At 46.1% G+C, this 17,680-nt stretch overlaps 1 protein-coding gene across 3 annotated transcripts in view; it reads left to right on the top strand.

The window, feature by feature from the left end:
* Positions 1 to 17,680, top strand: part of inpp5f (inositol polyphosphate-5-phosphatase F) — a 170,335-nt gene that overhangs the window by 132,459 nt on the left and 20,196 nt on the right. For all 3 annotated transcript variants that reach the window (XM_033033831.1, XM_033033830.1, XM_033033832.1), the window contains 4 exons: positions 1,861 to 1,928; positions 5,197 to 5,321; positions 8,199 to 8,276; positions 9,636 to 9,756. In XM_033033831.1, the coding sequence (XP_032889722.1) occupies positions 1,861 to 1,928; positions 5,197 to 5,321; positions 8,199 to 8,276; positions 9,636 to 9,756 (392 nt within the window). The remainder of the gene's footprint in view (positions 1 to 1,860; positions 1,929 to 5,196; positions 5,322 to 8,198; positions 8,277 to 9,635; positions 9,757 to 17,680) is intronic.

Genomic DNA, 17,680 nt, shown 5'->3' with positions numbered 1-17,680 from the left:
CCAGCACTTTTGTCTACCTTCCATCATACTTTGTTTTGTTTTTGTTTTTGTTTTAACCACTGCCATACAGGGTTGTTGTACTTATTTTCACCGTCTGAGAATCTCGGTATTCTTTAAACTTGGCAACTCTGCAGTAGCTAGTTTGACATTGTCAATACCATATGGATGTTTGTGCTTCCTGTTACTCCCGGCACACTTGTCAGATTTCCATCACTCCAGATTTGTATATTGGCAATTCAATAAAAAGCTCAATGCAGTAAGGTTACCCTTTGAATTTAAAGCTTTGCACCTGTTGTACACTGCCTTATAACATTGATTAAAATCTGTAGCTGTTCTGTTGTAAAAGGTTATCGTCTGCGGAACTAATAACATCTCAGCCATTGCTTGTCAAAGGATAATTTGGGAAAGGTGATAAATAGAGATCTGTTCGAAAGAAAATTGAAAAAAATCAAGCTCTATATAAATTACGGTATAATATGTGGGGAAGCACTGACAGAAATTGGTCTGCTTTTATAACTTGGGCCCGTAAGCCACTGTGTTCTTCACTGCTGCTATTGCTCACCTCATTTTATTGAAGCAGTCTACTGGGTGTGTGGAATATCAAGACAGATGGAGCTGCCCATCAGTGAGAAGCCACATTGAGCAGCTCCTAACTGTGTACTGACAAAACTATCCATGTGTAAACTTTAAAATCTCATTTACCTGCAGGCTGGGTGAACAGGATCCTTGACGAGGACGTTTTAACAGAGAATCTGTCACTCTGGTCTTGGCAATTTGTTTTGCTTCACTTAGTGTTGTTGCAGTTCCTGGCACTGTGTCTACCTAATTAGTTGTTCAATTTACCTCATGAGGGATTATTCATCATTCTATTCTGTGTAGTCAGCACCCAACCAAGAGTTTTAAAGACTTAGATTTTAGAGTCGTAGAATCACACAGCATGAAGCAGGCCCTTCAGCCCAACTCATCCATGCGAACTAAGATGACAAATTTAAGGTAGTCCCACCTTCCCGAGTTTGGACCATATCCCACTGAACATTTCCTACCCATGTACATATCCAAATGTCTTTTAAATCTTGTTATAGCACCTGCCTCAACCACTTTCTCTGACGGCTCTTTCCATGTACCCACCACCCTCTGTATACCTAGCACCCTCTGAAGAATCTTATACCTGGTTTGGAGGTAAAGTTTCCTCATGGTCCAATTTCTGTTTGTTCCGTCAGATGAAAGGTCACAAGCTAAGATCTTTGCTGTTTTCTTGCCCCTTTGGTTTTGCACTCACTACACACAGAATGAACGCTGGGAACCGCAGTCACACGTATTTGCACTGAATTATAATTATCTGGCACAAATCTGCCTTGTGTACTCTTGGCGGAGAGTAATTCAGTGGGACAGGAACAAGCAGAAGCAATGGGTCTGCCAGGGCAGCTCTGTTTATGGTTTTTGGGAAGAAGATATAACCAGGCCATGTGGGGCTGGGGAACGATAAGGTTAGCAGTCTGAAGAAGGGTCTCGACCCAAAACGTCACCCATTCCTTCTCTCAAGAGATGCTGTCTGTCCCGCTGAGTTACTCCAGCATTTTGTGTCTCTCTGTGTACTCTTGGTACCTTTTGGTGCAACATACCCATATGATGCAAATCCAGTTATCCTATCAACATGAGATGTTTCCCCTTGAGCTAAAGAAAGCAGTTGGAAATGTTTGCTACCAAAGTTGACATGAGCTAATTAGAACATTTCTGACATTTCCTTCTTCCCTGTGGATGGGAACGGTAGCTATCACTATTTCCAATTCTCTTTCTGAGAACTCTGCCTGCACACTTCTCAGTGTCTGTTTGGTAATTTAAATGTTTTGTTCTGTGCAGCTGAGGAGGAGACGGTCAGCAAGTTTGCAGCACACTTTGAGGAGCAACTGCAGATCTATAAGAAGCAGGTGAGATGTTCATGTTTACTCCATGGATACAGTGAAACGTGATACTGGAACCCTCATTCAGTAGTGCTCTCGAGTAATTATTTATCAGTGTGGCTGGATTGAGCGAGCAAGGGAAAGTTTCCATTCCGATTCTTTCAAAGCATGTCAAACGCATCGTGCACATGACCTCCAAGCACATCTTGCTTCTTAGTTGTCAGGACATGCTCAGGAATGAGGTTAGAAACGTGCCAGCCAGCAGACTGCTGAAGCTAATATGGGCTTTGGTATTCCATTGACATTTGCATGTTTGAGTTCATCACAATTCATACAACATGTGTGAAATAAAATGTTTGCAATTTGTGGATTAAGTTTTGCCGTTTAGTATGAGAGCACTGGTTTTCATATTTGACCGAATCCAAGTTCAATGGCTCTTTATTGTCGCGTATGCACAGCACAGTAAGATTGTTTTGCACAACCCACAAATGCACAGTCGCCATATTGTTTAGCAATGTTACAAAATTTTGAGATTTTAAAAATCAAGTCTGTAATTTATCCCATCAGATAAAGCATAAAAATAAGTTTAATTTGACATCTAATTCACTTTCATATCTCAAGTATTTAAAAAGTTATGGCCATTTTCATACTCGGAAATGAGCATCTTGTTCCCTATTGATTTTCTATGGACATAACAAAAAAGTTGTGATCGTGAACAGTCAAAAGCCCATAACTTTCTTAAAAATTAAGAGAACTGAATGAAATTTTCAGTTATCATAGATTGAAGCATTCTGAAACAAATATAAAATAATCTTACTTGGATGACCTGAAATTAAAGCATATAATTAGTTAGTTACCTAATTGTAGCTAATTTCAGACTTCAATTACTAGATCTAAACATCTATCTATTTCTTAATAAATGATTAACATTTTTAAATAGCCTAAATGTCCAAATAATATTCACAAATAATTCACAATAAAACATGATTTTTAAATCTCATTTACATTAATTTATAGGCCAAATGGAAGGAATTCAGTGTTCAATTGCTGTAAATAAATGCCCATTTAAATCAGCTTTCCAGTGGGTCCCTGTGGAACGCGCTGGTTTAGAACGTTCACATTGCGGTAGATTTGTGCCTCAAATGCCCAGAAAAATACTGCGCGATATAATGGGCCCAAAATGAGCTACTCGCAATATTAAATTTTGTATAAAAGGATCTTTAGAAGCCCTTTTGAATGTAAAAATATACAACCTACCTTCTGCTATTTTCTTTATGAGACCCTGCGGTTGATGACGGTCGCGGGTTTAAAGATTGATTTTTAAACTACTATAACTATTATTCAAGGCCTTTAAACCTAATAATAGCTTTTGCGACGGGGTCTTCCAGCGATTTTTCGTTAATAATTAACTAGGCTGAACATTTTCGATTGGAACAGCTTAGAGAAAATCGCGTTTTAAACCCGCCCCCTCTAAACGGCGCCAAAATCGCGCACAGCCTCAGCAGCAGATCTTCAAAGACGCTTCAGGTAGGCTTTGCAACATACCTATATTGTTGGCACCGTTTACAAAGAAAAAAGAAACAGCCCAACGTCCAGTCCACATGTTGGAAGTACCGGAGTGCTTTGGCCTCTGCTTTTAAAATGTGAAATAGGACCATTAATGAGGAAAGGAGTGATTTTATTTAGCATTGTGCTCTAGATATTATGTGCCATCTTCATTGTGGGTGAACGCCTTTCGATCAATGATTTTTGAATAATGCTGGATTTGTCATTCTTTGTCTTGTGATTGTTTTACGTTTATTATTCCTACCACACCTTTTTGTCAAAACTCATTTGAACTTAATTATGAAATGTTACATCCTTATGGAGCACTGCCATTTAGCAGTGCTGCAACCCACTGTGTTGTATAAACAACTGCCTAACGACACATCCTCTACCCTGTTTTCCAACACTGAGCTGACATGTAATCATTTCTATAAAGTAGGTATTGGCCATCACATGTAACAATATTTATCCATAGTGACGTTGGATTATTCGTTATAAATTAAAGTAGTGTTTTAGTTCTAGTGTTTCATCGAAGGTGGTACCTGTCCAACCTTTTTTTAAGGGTCGATGAGGGTACTGAGTATAGTATAAATTAATTTTAGCAGGGTCCCATATAACAGAATAATTGGAAAGTTAAATCTCAGGAGATCCAATTGAAATTGTTGGGTTGGATATTGGTTCCAGCGTGAGCTCAGTGGCAGAATTACCAATTTAATGACTGGAATGGTATTTGCAATGGTGTTCTGCAGGGCTGCCCTGGTGTTTGCTTTTCATGGTGAGTGCTTCAGACAAAATGCAGGAGCCATGAATTAGAAGTTGGCAGTTTGCACAGTTTGCCTGTGTGGTTGCTGATGAGGAAGGAAGCTATTGTGCACAAAAATATATTAATAGTCTAATCAGCTGAGTAGAAAAATAATAAATGGGATTCATTCCAGAGAAGTGAAGATTAGAGCATTTGGAAACTAAGCAAAATGTGCAGCTGAGAATGGTCGAGGATTTGAATGTGATGCGCCTTAGGGTGGCTCTGAAGGCACATTTGACCAACACAGAGAAAGCCCAGAGGTCATGTTGAGAGCAATTCCAAACACCAGGCTGCAGAGATGTGAAAGCGAGACAGGTTAGAATTCTATCTAAGAAAGGATGGCTGGGGCCGGGGTGAATATGTTTGAGGCTGGCAGCTGATGGGAGATGCATGTTTGATACGGCAGATCTGAAAAGCAAGAAGATGGGGAGGGCTGATTTCACTCGGGAGAGGAGAAAATGTGGGAAAAGATGCCTCGCTGTTCTGTCTAAACTGGTGCAGAGGACTGCATGGTGGTGGCTTCCTGTGCGTTATATTTTTGTGCCCTTTGAATTCTGGTGCTAGAGTTGTAAGCTGTAAAATGACTACAGCTTGTGCCTATAGAACATTTTCAACAAAAACCATCCCCAAATATCTCACTGCAATTATCAAATAAAAATAGATGTCAAGCTACATGTGAGGATATTTGGAAAGCAACCAAAAGCTTGGTGACAGACAAGTTTTAAGGATAATCCTGTTAGGGTACAGGTGGGAGATGGGGGGGTTTGGGAAGGGATTGCGGAGTTGTCCGCTCAAGATCGCCATTGAACTTCCTAACGTATTAATCGCTCCACTAATTGGTTAACTAACACTAAATGACACACCAGCCTTAGATAAAATGAACCTTGAATAATATACAATAATAGCCTATCCCATTGATTTTTTTTCTTTCCCCCTCAATCTTGGCAGGTTATTGTCAGCCTGGTAGATCAGACTGGAAGGGAGAAAATAATTGGAGATGCTTTTCTTCGACATGTTCTGCTCTACAACAACTCAAACCTCACCTATGTGACTTTTGATTTCCATGAACACTGGTAAGAACCTATGATAGTTTAAATCTGTGTCTGAAGATTATTCCCCAGCTGTTATCAGACTTTTAAATTGTTTTGCAATTTCAATGATGGTTTAAGGCGAACATTGGTGCAGCAATTTTAATTTATAGTTGATTCCACCTTGTTGCGCCAGGCACATTGATTTATATCTAATCAGTGTAAAGGGAATTGAGAAATCTAGGCCACTTTACTCCATCCTTGAACAGTATTGAAGGCAGGTGAACAGTTTTGTTCTCCCCTGCCTATCCAACTTTTCCATGCTGAAATTTCTATCTTGTTCTTTGCTTAGGTTTTGTAGATTTCAAAAGAAAACTATTTATTTAGATTCCAAATTAAGTGTTGGTTAGTAAGAGTGTAAAAGGTTATTAGGGGAAGGCAAGAGAATGGTGTAGAGAGAGAAAGATAGATCGGCTATGATAGAATGGCTTAATACTGTTCCTGTAACATGAAATGAGGTTAAGTTGAGTTTATTGTCATATACGCAGGTACGGTGAGATACAGATTACAATGAAAACCCTGCTTGTAACAGCATCACATGGACCTGGATATTGCACAGAACATAAATTATCCATAAATCATTTAAATTGTACAAGACAATAAAAAGAAAGACTGCTAACGCAAAATGTCAGTGCGAAATTTAATTGGAAAGCAATTCGCTGTAGTCCAGGAAATGATCTGCAGTGTCCTTGGGTTATTTGGAATTTCATTAATTTTTCAGGCAACGTAAATTTTCAGACCATAGATGAAATTGTAGGATCTTGGTATTCTGCGACAAATAGGATTTGGAGCATTGTTATCAGTGTTTATATTGAAATGTGCATTTCTCCGGTAATTTCATTCAAGGGATAGCTGAGGCAGTTTGGAACCAACTTGCTGGTTGTAAATATGTGTTTTAACTAGCTAGGCAGTCAGAGTACAGAATCCCATACTTGTTCATGCCTGTGGTTGAACATCAACAGCACTGGTTTCTAAGTTTCTCCTGTTGGCCATATTTGCCTATTTCCCTGGGGTTTAATAAGTTGCAAGTTGCTGCATGGCCATGTCATCGTGAATGGGAGGGGTAGAGCTGGGAAAAGCTGCAACGTACCTGGTGGTGGAAAACAAATTTGTCAAATGCCAGAGTGTTTCTCAAAACATTACAGAAATGTTCCACCTTGGCTGCCCATACTCCGCTTTGGGTGGTGATACGTTTTAAATGTTTATCTTGGCTTTTAACGGAAATGCTGTAATCTTTTGATTATCCGTCACCAGGATATGGTGCAAATATTTATATATTGAATTCCATCTGTGGGGTAGTCAGGAGGTGTGGTTGTGATTAAACAGGAGAGCAATTTGTGACTCATTTCTGAGTAGGAATTGAACTATAAGCATCATTAAAGCACTTTATTTATCATAAAATGCTAGAATTGTCCTGCAAATATCACGCTGGAGTGTTAAATCCTTAATCCAGATCAAACATGATATTTTGTAAAGTCGCCTCTGCTTTTGTCTCTTTTAAAAATATCTTCATTTTTCCAGATGCCATTCATTGTGTACAAGACTGTAAACTTGATTTATAAAAGATAAAGAAAGTGGCTCTTTTGACCACTAGACATTTTTGAATTTGCTGACACTGTCTCCCCTGGCTCTGAGTTTCACCTTGTACGAAAATTAAATCGAGCTGCTTCCTATTTTTGAGCCACACGGCTAGTTAAAGGAATGTGCATTAGTCATAATAAATATTCAAAATATCTGGATCCTATAAGAATCTTAAGGTTTTCCTTGAGTCTCTTGCACTGAAATGTACAATGATAGGTCAAATGTGTTGAGTTCTCATTAGAGATTGGATTTGAGTCGTGCCAGCATCCAGTCTTCTGTCACCTAAACTAATAAAATCCAGTCGCGGCACTGGAAGTGTACAATAAACAGGTTATTAAAGATTCTTTACACAGCAAGTCACAGGCTACAGTGCATTGTCGTTCCCTGTAGAAACTGACTGCTCCATGCTTTGTGCATTTGCCTCGGCTTATTGATGCAATTGTTTGTGCAGCTGCTGCAGGTTCGTGCCAACAATGAGGATTGTCTGAACTTGAGCAGGTTGTGCTGGGGTCTGTGTGCATCTAAATCAGGTTAAGTAGATGTGTAGGAAAGAACTGCAGATGCTGGTTTAAACCGAAGATGGACACAAAAAGCTGGAGTAACTCAGTGGGACAGGCAGCATCTCTGGAGAGAAGGAGTGGGTGACGTTTCAGGCCGAGACCCTTCTTCAGACCCGAAACGTCACCCATTCCTTCTCTCCAGAGATGCTGCCTGTCCCGCTGAGTTACTCCAGCTTTTTGTGTCTATTTTGATTAGTTAGATTTTAGATTTTGTCTTTTTAAATGGGATTCAAACTCCAAGTGGTATGGACCACACTTACTGCAATCCATGCAGATTTTCTTGTTTCTGATATTCACAATCCTTCCGGGAAATGTTATTTTTGTCAGAGTAGAATTCTTTTTTAGTTGACAATCTGGCAGGCTTGTTTAGTTTAATGCTACTCCTGTGCTATTGGGATTCCTGAAGACCAAGTGCAGCAATGTGGAATGCAGGAAATTGGAATGAATCACTATATCTGGCTGAAATTTAGAATAAGATGCTGCATTTTCACCCCAATCTGCCCAAGGCTTACTCTACATCCAATATGCTTGGTGCTCCGTAGTGATTTCTGGATTAATAAATGTGGAAAATATAAATTTGATCAGTCTTGTGTGGGTGCTGCTGTTTCTAACAACACACAAAACAACTCCTCCATCTTTACTATGGCATTTAAATTCAAGAATGATTTGTTTGGAACCAAAATTCAGAATGAATTAAATTGTCTGCATTTTCCTTCCCTAGTCGAGGAATGAAGTTTGAAAACTTGCAGACCCTCACAGATGCCATCTCTGACATCATCACAGACATGAAGTGGGACTGGTTAGTGTCTTTATTTACCACTTTATGAAAAATGCATGATATACTAACATAACAAGTGTGTTTGTTGTCATAAACAGTTCCTAAAACTAAAGATTATGTGTTGGATTGACAAAAGTTTGATCGCATCATAAGCATTCAATCTCAACCATCCTTGAATGTCAAACTGTTTAAACGCATAAGGATTGCCGTTATAATTCTCCATGTGTTTCTGTTGAATTTCTTGCTTTTATATTCAAAATAAAACCAGAGATCCAGGTAAATACCAAATTTAAATATTTTTAAAGTGCATTGTACTTGCTTCTAGCTGAGGCATCGACCCCTTATATTAGATTAATTTAGAGATATAGCGTGGAAACAGACCCTTTGGCCCACCGAGTTCACATCGACCATTGATCAACAATACACTAGTTTTATGCTATTCCACTTTTTGCATTCTACCCACTAGGGACAATTACTGAAACCAATTAACCTACAAACTTGCACGTCTTTGGGACGTGGGGAGGAAACGAGAGCACCTGGAGAAAACCCATGCGGTAACAGGTAGAGCGTACGCACTCTGCATAGACAGCACCCATAGCCAGAATTGAACCTGGGTCTCTGGCGTTGTGAGGCAGCAACTCTATGGCTGCATCACCATTGCATCGTCTATTATTGGGCTTGCCATCAAAAGCAGACTCGATAAAGATGGGCCACTTTAGCACAATTGGAATGAAATCATTGAAAATGAAGGATGCACACCATATTCAGTACACAGTGCTGAAGTAAATTAGCGGGGCAAGCCTGACCCACTGAGTTACTCCGGCGCTTTGTGTCTCTTTTTTGTAAAACAGCATCCTTGTTTCTTGTTCCTTGTTTCTACGTATCATATTTAAATTTGAACAACCATTTCCTTTTGAGCAGGAATGTGTTTTGAAGTGCTCAGTTCTGCAGTTCTCAGTTCAGTTCTAATGAATATTCAGACGGTTTAGAACTAAGTCCTGTGGAAAATAGGCTGCCTTTCGTGCACCAGGGGATGCATGTCACTCTCTGCCTTGTAATCTGCTTCAGGGACAACAGCATCCCCGTAGGTGCCCTTTGCCTTTTGAGTTCTATGAAGCCGGATTCCCACACAGAATGTTGCCACCGAATAAAGAAGCTGTTTTTGAAAGTGGCAGTTTCTGAGCCTGGAAACAGAAAATGTTAGCATTTCCCACTGGTGAAAAGAAAACTGCAACACAATCGTCACTGAGCAGAGAACTGATTCTCTGGTGCTTTTTGCTCATAGAGCGAGAACTGTTTCTGTATGATGCGGAATTAAGCTAAACTACTGTGGGAGTGATGATAGCAAAGTGGGATCTTTGTCTTTTTGTGTCAACACAGGGTTGACCAAGCTGGAGAGATTTGCAAGCAAGAAGGAATCTTCAGGGTGAACTGTATGGACTGTTTGGATCGGACGAATGTGGTTCAAGCTGCAATTGCTCGAGTGGTCATGGAACAGCAGGTATGATATTGTCAGAAGTTGGCATCTCTTATCTCCAGGGCTCTCACTAAATTACAATTGTTTTCTTGCTCATTCTTCTCTGCATCAACTCAGAAAATGTAAATGCTTTCTGTGCACAAGTGTATCATGATTAAATGAATGTAGTTTTCATTTATGGTGACAATCTTTGTAATTTTGTCAGGCTTACCTATTCACTTTGTGCATCTCTTTCTCTGTCATCACTTGATGAGCACGTCATGATTTCATAATTGGCAATTCTGCAGAGAAGCCATGTGTATGGGAGCTGAATTCAGCATTTACCCCATTGAAATGAAGGGTAACCACACAAAATATAAAAACTATATAGCATTGTTCACAATTATTATAATTAGATTATAATTGTTATGATTATTACTACTAATTGGCACCAGGAATGACCACCAGATGGCCATGTCATCTGCAATAGGGAATGCAACTCTGGAAATCTGGTGATTTGAGCTCTTGATTTGAGCCTCCGGTCAGCTGTTATGTAGATCTGGATTTCTTCTGTGTGCTGAACATCTGTGAAGATGACAGAAGACCAGCTTGCAAGGTGCCAGCCAATGTAACAGTAAATACTCTTTGTCGGCCTTCCTGACAAATAACACAACACAAGGAGCAGCACAGTGGCGAAGCAGTGGAGTTGCTGCTTTATCCCCCTGTCCCACTTAGGAAACCCGAACGGAAACCTCTGGAGACTTTGCGCCCCACCCAAGGTTTCCGTGCGGTTCCCGGAGGTTTTTGTCAGTCTCCCTAATGGTCGAAAGTGGTTTCCACTTCTTCTATGTTCCGGCGATTATTTCAAAAAATTCAAAACCGGCCGCGACTAAAAATAGGTTGCCGTTTTAAAAATCGGTAATTTTTTAGGCGAAGCCGGTTGCGATGCTAGTTGAAGGTGGTTGCCGGAGGTTGTAGGTGGTTGCTGGAGGTTGCAGGTAGTGGAAGGTCTTACTAAGTGGGACAGAGATCTAGGTTTGATTCCGACTACGGATGCTGCCTGTATGAAGTTTGTAGTTCATCCTGTGACTGCATTGGGTTTCCGGGTGCTCTGGTTTCCTTCCAAATCCTCTGCATCTGCAGAAGTTGTTAATAGTTGATGGAAACATGCTGATTTTTCATTGTCTTCTGAGGAAGTAGAGACGTTGATGTACTTTTTTGGCAATCAGACTGGATAACAGGTATACAGAGATATAGTGAATTTGGATTTTCAGAAAGCATTTAAAAAGGTGCAAGGACGTGGACAAGACGAGAGCTCGTAGTATTAAGGAAAGTGTGTTAACATGGATTGAAGATTGATTGTTTCATGGAAAAAAGTCACATAGCCGTCCGAAGGGGGGGGGGTGCGTTGGGTGCGACCGCACCCTCCTTTTTCCCTCCTAAAAAAAAATCACACAAAAAAAAAATCAGGGAAAAAAAAAAAAATCGGAATAAAAATCAACGTTTCCACTTTGGAAATGGCCAATTCTCTGTTCTCCCGTCGCCGGGCAAGAGTGGCTGAATCTGAACCCAACGGCTGTAACCCCAACACCAGACGCCGCTGCGGCTGAGCCCGCTCGCCTCCCCCTGCCGCCAGGGCCCAAGCCATTTTCCCCCCACACCACCCCCGCTGGGCCCACGCCACCCCCGCTGACCTCCGCTGGGTCCATGACACCCTCGCTGATCCCCGCTGGGCCCACACCACCCCCGCTGGGTCCACGCCACCCTCGCTGACCCCCGCTGGGCCTACGCCACCCCCGCTGGGTCCACGCCACCCTCGCTGACCCCCGCTGGGCCTACGCCACCCCCGCTGGGTCCACGCCACCCCTGCTGACCCCCGCTGGGTCAACGCCACCCCCGCTGGGTCAACGCCACCCCCGCTGGGTCCACGCCACCCCCGCTGGGTCCACGCCACCCCCGCTGGGCCCACGCCACCCCCGCTGGGTCCACGCCACCCCCACTGACCCCCGCCACCCCCGCTGGGGCCCCGCCACCTCCGCTGGGCCCCCGCCACCCCCGCTGGGTCCACGCCACCTTCATCTCCCCCCCGCCCGCTGGGCCCGCGCCACCTTCATCTTCGCCCCCCCCCTGCAAGAAAGAGGGGGGATGTGAGAGGGGGGAGGGGGAGAGAGAGGGGGGAATGGAGGGGAGAGAGAGATGGGGGAGGGGAGAGGGAAAGGGGGATTATTTTTAGTGAGATTATAAAATTAAGGTAGGTTTTAGATCTATTATTTTTTCTTCTCCATATGAATAATATTAAACAATATCAAATAATATCAAACAATTGGAACTGCTTTCTATTGCTTGATAACAATACTGAAAAATATGAATTCCTTAGTTTGTGACATAAATACACAATTTAATGGGATCATTATATACAGATTTCGAGATTGGGGGGGGTTGGGGGCAAATATGTGTCAAGCCGATAGCCTAATCGTTAAAGAGTTAAAAGATAGCCTAATCGATAAAGAGCTGAGAAGAGGAATCAGAGCTGCCAAGGAAAGGTACTCTGAGAAGTTGAGGAGCAAGTTCTCAGCTAATGACTCTTCTTCAGTTTGGAAAGGGCATGCAAGAAATCACCAGCTATAAGAGGAAAGCTCCGCGCTCTTTGGACAATCGTCAGCTGACGAACGACCTGAATGAGTTTTACTGCAGGTTTGAAAATCAGAAACGTAACCCTGGTACCCAGTCTGCAATGAATGGACCCTGCACCCTCTCCTTCCCATTCACCACTTCACACCTACTTATGGCAAGTCTCCAGTATGAAAAGAGTGGTCCCTTTCCCACCCCAACCAAAACCTCACAGCCTGACCTCAGTCTGCAAAGACTGGGCCCTTCTACACCCACCCCACTCTAATCACCACTCCACACCCAATTACTCATTGTTAACCAGTCTCCTGCCTGTTTCAAAGTCTCCACTATTGTCCCTGTACCCAAAAAGGTAAGGATTACTGGTCTTAATGACTACAGGCTTGTCGCACTGACCTCTGTAGTCATGGAGACCGTTGAAAGGCTTATGCTGGCCAAGCTGAAAAATATCACAATCCCTCTGCTGGACCATCTGCATTTTGCATATTGGGCCAATAGATCTGTGGATGCCTGCCTGTGCATGCCTCCATAGATGCTGGAAGATCGAAGGTACACAAAAATGCGTTTCGGGCCAAAACCCTTCTTCAGACTGATGGGGGTTGGGGGGGAGAAGGAAGGAAAAAGGGAGGAGGAGGAGCCCGAGGGCGGGGGGATGGGAGGAGACAGCTCGAGGGTTAAGGAAGGGGAGGAGACTGCAAGGGCTAGCAAAATTGGGAGAATTCAATGTTCATGCCAACCGGACGCAAGCAACCCAGGCGGAATATGAGGTGCTGTTCCTCCAATTTCCGCTGTTGCTCACTCTGGCAATGGAGGAGACCCAGGACAGAGAGGTCGGAATGGGAGGGGGAGTTGAAGTGCTGAGCCACCAGGAGTTCAGGTAGGTTATTGCGGACTGAGCGGAGGTGTTCGGCGAAACGATCGCCCAACCTCCGGTTAGTCTCCCCGATGTAAATCAGCTGACATCTAGAGCAGCGGATGCAGTAGATGAGGTTGGAGGAGATACAGGTGAACCTTTGTCGCACCTGGAACGACTGCTTGGGTCCTTGAATGGAGTCGAGGGGGGAGGTGAAGGGACAGGTGTTGCATTTCTTGCGGTTGCAACGGAAAGTGCCCGGGGAGGGGGTGGTACGGGAGGGAAGGGAAGAATTGACAAGGGAGTTGCGGAGGGAGCGGTCTTTGCGGAAGGCAGACATGGGAGATGGGAAGATGTGGCGAGTGGTGGGATCACGTTGGAGGTGGCGGAAATGGCGGAGGATTATTTGTTGTATTTGCCGGCTGGTGGGGTGAAAGGTGAGGACTAGGGGGACTCTGCCCTTGTTGCGAGTGCGGGGATGGGGAGAGAGAGCAGTGTTGCGGGGTATGGATGAGTCCCTGGTGCAAGCCTCATCTATGGTGGCGGAGGGGAATCCCCGTTCCCTGAAGAACGAGGACATTTCCGATGCCCTGGTGTGGAACGTCTCATCCTGGGTACAGATGCGGCGTAGGCGGAGGAATTGGGAGTAGGGGATGGAGTCTTTACAGGGGGCAGGGTGGGAAGACGTGTAGTCCAGATAGCCATGCGAGTCAGTTGGTTTGTAGTGTATGTCGGTCAGAAGTATATCCCCTGCGATGGAGATGGTGAGGTCAAGGAATGGTAGGGAAGTGTCGGAAATGGTCCAGGTGTATTGGAGTGCCGGATGGAAGTTGGTGGTGAAGTGGATGAAGTCAGTCAGTTGTGTGTGGGTGCAGGAGGTGGCCCCAAAGCAGTCGTCAATGTAACGGAGGTAGAGGTCGGGGATGGGGCCCTGGTACATATTGAACAAGGATTGTTCAACGTACCCGACAAAGAGGCAGGCGTAGCTGGGGCCCATGCGTGTGCCCATAGCTATGCCTTGTGTTTGCAGGAAATGGGAGGAGTCAAACGTAAAGTTGTTGAGGGTGAGGACCAACTCCGCTAGGCGGAGGAGAGTGTCAGTGGCTGGGTATAGGTTGCTCCTCTGGTCGAGGAAGCTCTGGGCTTTGAGGCCATCCTGGTGGGGGATGGAGGTGTAGACTGACTGGACATCCATGGTGAAGATGAGGGGGTGAGGGCCTAGAGAGTGGAATGCGCGGAGGCGGCGGAGAGTGTCTGAGGTGTCTAGAACATAGGTGGGAAGGGATTTGACCAAGGGATAGTATGGAGTCAAGGTATGTGGAGATGAGTTCGGTGGGGCACGAACAAGCCGAGACAATGGGCTGCCGGGATTGTGGATTTTGGGGAGAAGGTAAAAACGGGCCGTGCAGGGCTGGGGAACGATGAGGTTGGAGGCTCGGTCGGGTAGGGCATTGGAGTTGATGAAGTCGGTGATGGTGCTGGAGATGGTGGCCTGGTGCTCGTCAGTGGGGTCATGGTCCAGGGGTAAGTAGGAGGAGGTGTCCGAGAGTTGGCGCGTGGCCTCAGCTTTGTAGAGATCGACGCGCCAGACTACCACGGCACCTCCCTTGTCGGCTGGTTTGATAATCCCATCTGGGTTTTTGCGGAGTGATTCAATGGCAGTGCGTTCAGGGGGAGAGAGATTGGAGTGAGACAGGGGAGTGGAGAAGTTGAGGCGGTTGACATCGCGGCGGCAGTTCTGGATAAAGAGTTCCAGAGCCGGGACTTTATGAGGGGGGTTCCACGAGGAGGGGGTGCGTTGGAGATGGGAAAAAGGGTCATCATTGGGGGGCGAGGACTCCTTCCCATGGAAGTGCGCTGTGAGGCGGAGGCGACGGTAGAAGCGCTCCAAGTCGTGGTGGGCGCGGAACTCATTGAGATGGGGACGGAGGGGGACAAAGGTAAGACCTCTGCTGAGGACAGACCGTTCGGTGTGGGAGAGGGAGAGGTCGGGGGGGATGGTGAACACCCGGCAGGGGTGGGAGTTGGGGCCAGAGGAAGGCAGGTGGGTGGACTGGGGACGGGGCGATGTGTAGGGGGGGGGGGGTTGTGGGTGTTGGAGGGGTGGTGGGTGGTCAGGGGGGGGGGGGGTGAGAGGGCTGTAATGTGGGTGGGGAAGAGCGGTGGTGACATAGTTGGGGGAGAGTCAGTGGAACAGCCACTGAGGTTAGCAAGGCTGGGCAGACGGGCACTAGGACCCAGTGGAGTTAAGCCCAGGAGACTGGGAGTTAGCAGCGTGGAGGCTCCAGGCCCAGTGCAGAGTCCAGGCTCCAGGTAAGGCGACGGCTGTGGGTTGCTGGAGGGGGGTGGAGTAGCGCGGGTCACCGGACCCGATGGTCGGAGTCCCGTGGCGGTTGAGTCGGGGTCCGCGGGCGATGCGTGGGAGATCCCGGTGGGTGGATAGTCGGCGGGGCGGCGCGGGTCGGCCATAGCGGTGGGGCGGCGAGATTAGTCGGGTGCGTTGCGGCGGCCATGTTGGGGGAGCCCCGGTCCAGCGGCGATGCCGGGTAGGTCGGGTCCGGCGGCGGTGCCCGGTAGGTCGGGTCCAGCGGCGATGCCGGGTAGGTCGGGTCCGGCGGCGGTGCCCGGTAGGTCGGGTCCAGCGGCGATGTTGGGTAGGTCGGGTCCGGCGGCGATGTTGGGTAGGTCGGGTCCAGCGGCGATGTTGGGTAGGTCGGGTCCGGCGGCGGTGCCCGGTAGGTCGGGTCCGGCGGTGGTGCCCGGTAGGTCGGGTCCAGCGGCGATGTTGGGTAGGTCGGGTCCGGCGGCGGTGCCCGGTAGGTCGGGTCCGGCGGTGGTGCCCGGTAGGTCGGGTCCAGCGGCGATGTTGGGTAGGTCGGGTCCAGCGGCGATGTTGGGTAGGTCGGGTCCGGCGGCGGTGCCCGGTAGGTCGGGTCCGGCGGTGGTGCCCGGTAGGTCGGGTCCAGCGGCGATGTTGGGTAGGTCGGGTCCGGCGGCAGTACCCGGTAGGTCGGGTCCAGCGGCGATGTTGGGTAGGTCGGGTCCAAACTTTCTGAGTTGACTGTGCCTGAACCCCTCTGTCGGTGGATCACCAGCTTTCTGACAGACAGGAAGCAGCATGTGAGGCGGGAAAGCATATCTCGGACCCGCAAACGCTCAGCATAGGAGCACCGCAAGATGCGTACTCTCCCCTCTCCTCTACTCTCGCCACACCAATGACTGCACCTCCACAGACACCTCTGTCAAGCTTCTCAAGTTTGTGGATGACACAACCCTGATTGGACTGATCCAGGATGGGGATCTCTGTACTCTTTTCAGTTTGACATCTTTCATATAATATGGTGCCCAGAACTGAACACAATATTCTAAATGCGGTCTCACCAAAGTCTTATACAACTGCAACATGACCTCCCAACTTCTATACTCAATACTCTGACTGATGAAGGCCAAAGTGCCAAAATACTTTTTGACCACCTGATATACCTGACCACCTGCGACACGACCTTCAAGGAACCATGCAACCATCAACCATTCCTCTGCCCACCTGGCTAATTGATCCAGATCCTGCTGCAATCTTTCACAACCATCTTCACTATCTGCAAAACCACTCACTTCTGTATCATCAGCAAACTTGCTAATCTTGCCCTGTTCTGTGACGTTTCACAGAGTGCTGGATTAACTCAGTGGGTCAGGCTGAGTATAGAAGTTTGGAAGTCATGTTGCAGTTGCATAAGAAGTTGGTGAGGCCGCATTCAGAGTATTGTATTCAGTTCTGGGCACCATGTTATAGGAAATATGTCATCAAACTGGAAAGGGTACAGTGAAGATTTATGAGGATGTTGCATGAACGGCAAAAGATTTAATAGGAATCTGTGGGTTATGTTTTTCACACAAAGGGTGGTAGGTGTATGGAACAAGCTGCCAGAGGAGGTAGTTGAGGCAGGGACTATCGCAACATTTAAGAAACAGTTAGACAGGTACATGGATAGGACAGGTTCGGAGGGATATGGATCAAACGTGGGCAGGTGGGACTAGTGCAGATGGGACATGCTGGGCCGAATGGCCTGTTTCCACACTGTATCACTCTATGACTCTATCTTTCCCTCTCAAACCCATTCTCCTGCCTTCTCCCCATTACCTCTGACACCCGTATCAATCAAGAATCTATCAATCTCCTCCTGAAAAATGTCCATTGACTTGACCTCCACAGCTGTCTGTGGCAATGAATTCCACAGTTCACCACCCTCTGACTTAAGAAATTCCTGCTCATCTCCTTCCTAAAGGAATGTCTTTTAATTCCGAGGCTGTGGCCACTGGTCCTAGACTCTCCTACTAGTGGAAACATCCTCTCCAAATCCACTCCATCCAGGTTTTTACCAGGCTGGGGCAGACGGCAACAGCTGCACACCGTGTCCCAAAGCTTGTGTCCTGTCCTGCATCACCCAAGGCAGCAGAGACGTTATAGGAGAGGGCAAGCACCGTAACAAA

The sequence above is a fragment of the Amblyraja radiata genome, chromosome 15, assembly GCF_010909765.2.
Source record: "Amblyraja radiata isolate CabotCenter1 chromosome 15, sAmbRad1.1.pri, whole genome shotgun sequence".
Lineage (NCBI taxonomy): Eukaryota > Metazoa > Chordata > Chondrichthyes > Rajiformes > Rajidae > Amblyraja > Amblyraja radiata.
The sequence above is the reverse complement of the archived record's forward strand: the minus strand, read 5'-3'. Positions and strand labels throughout refer to the sequence as shown.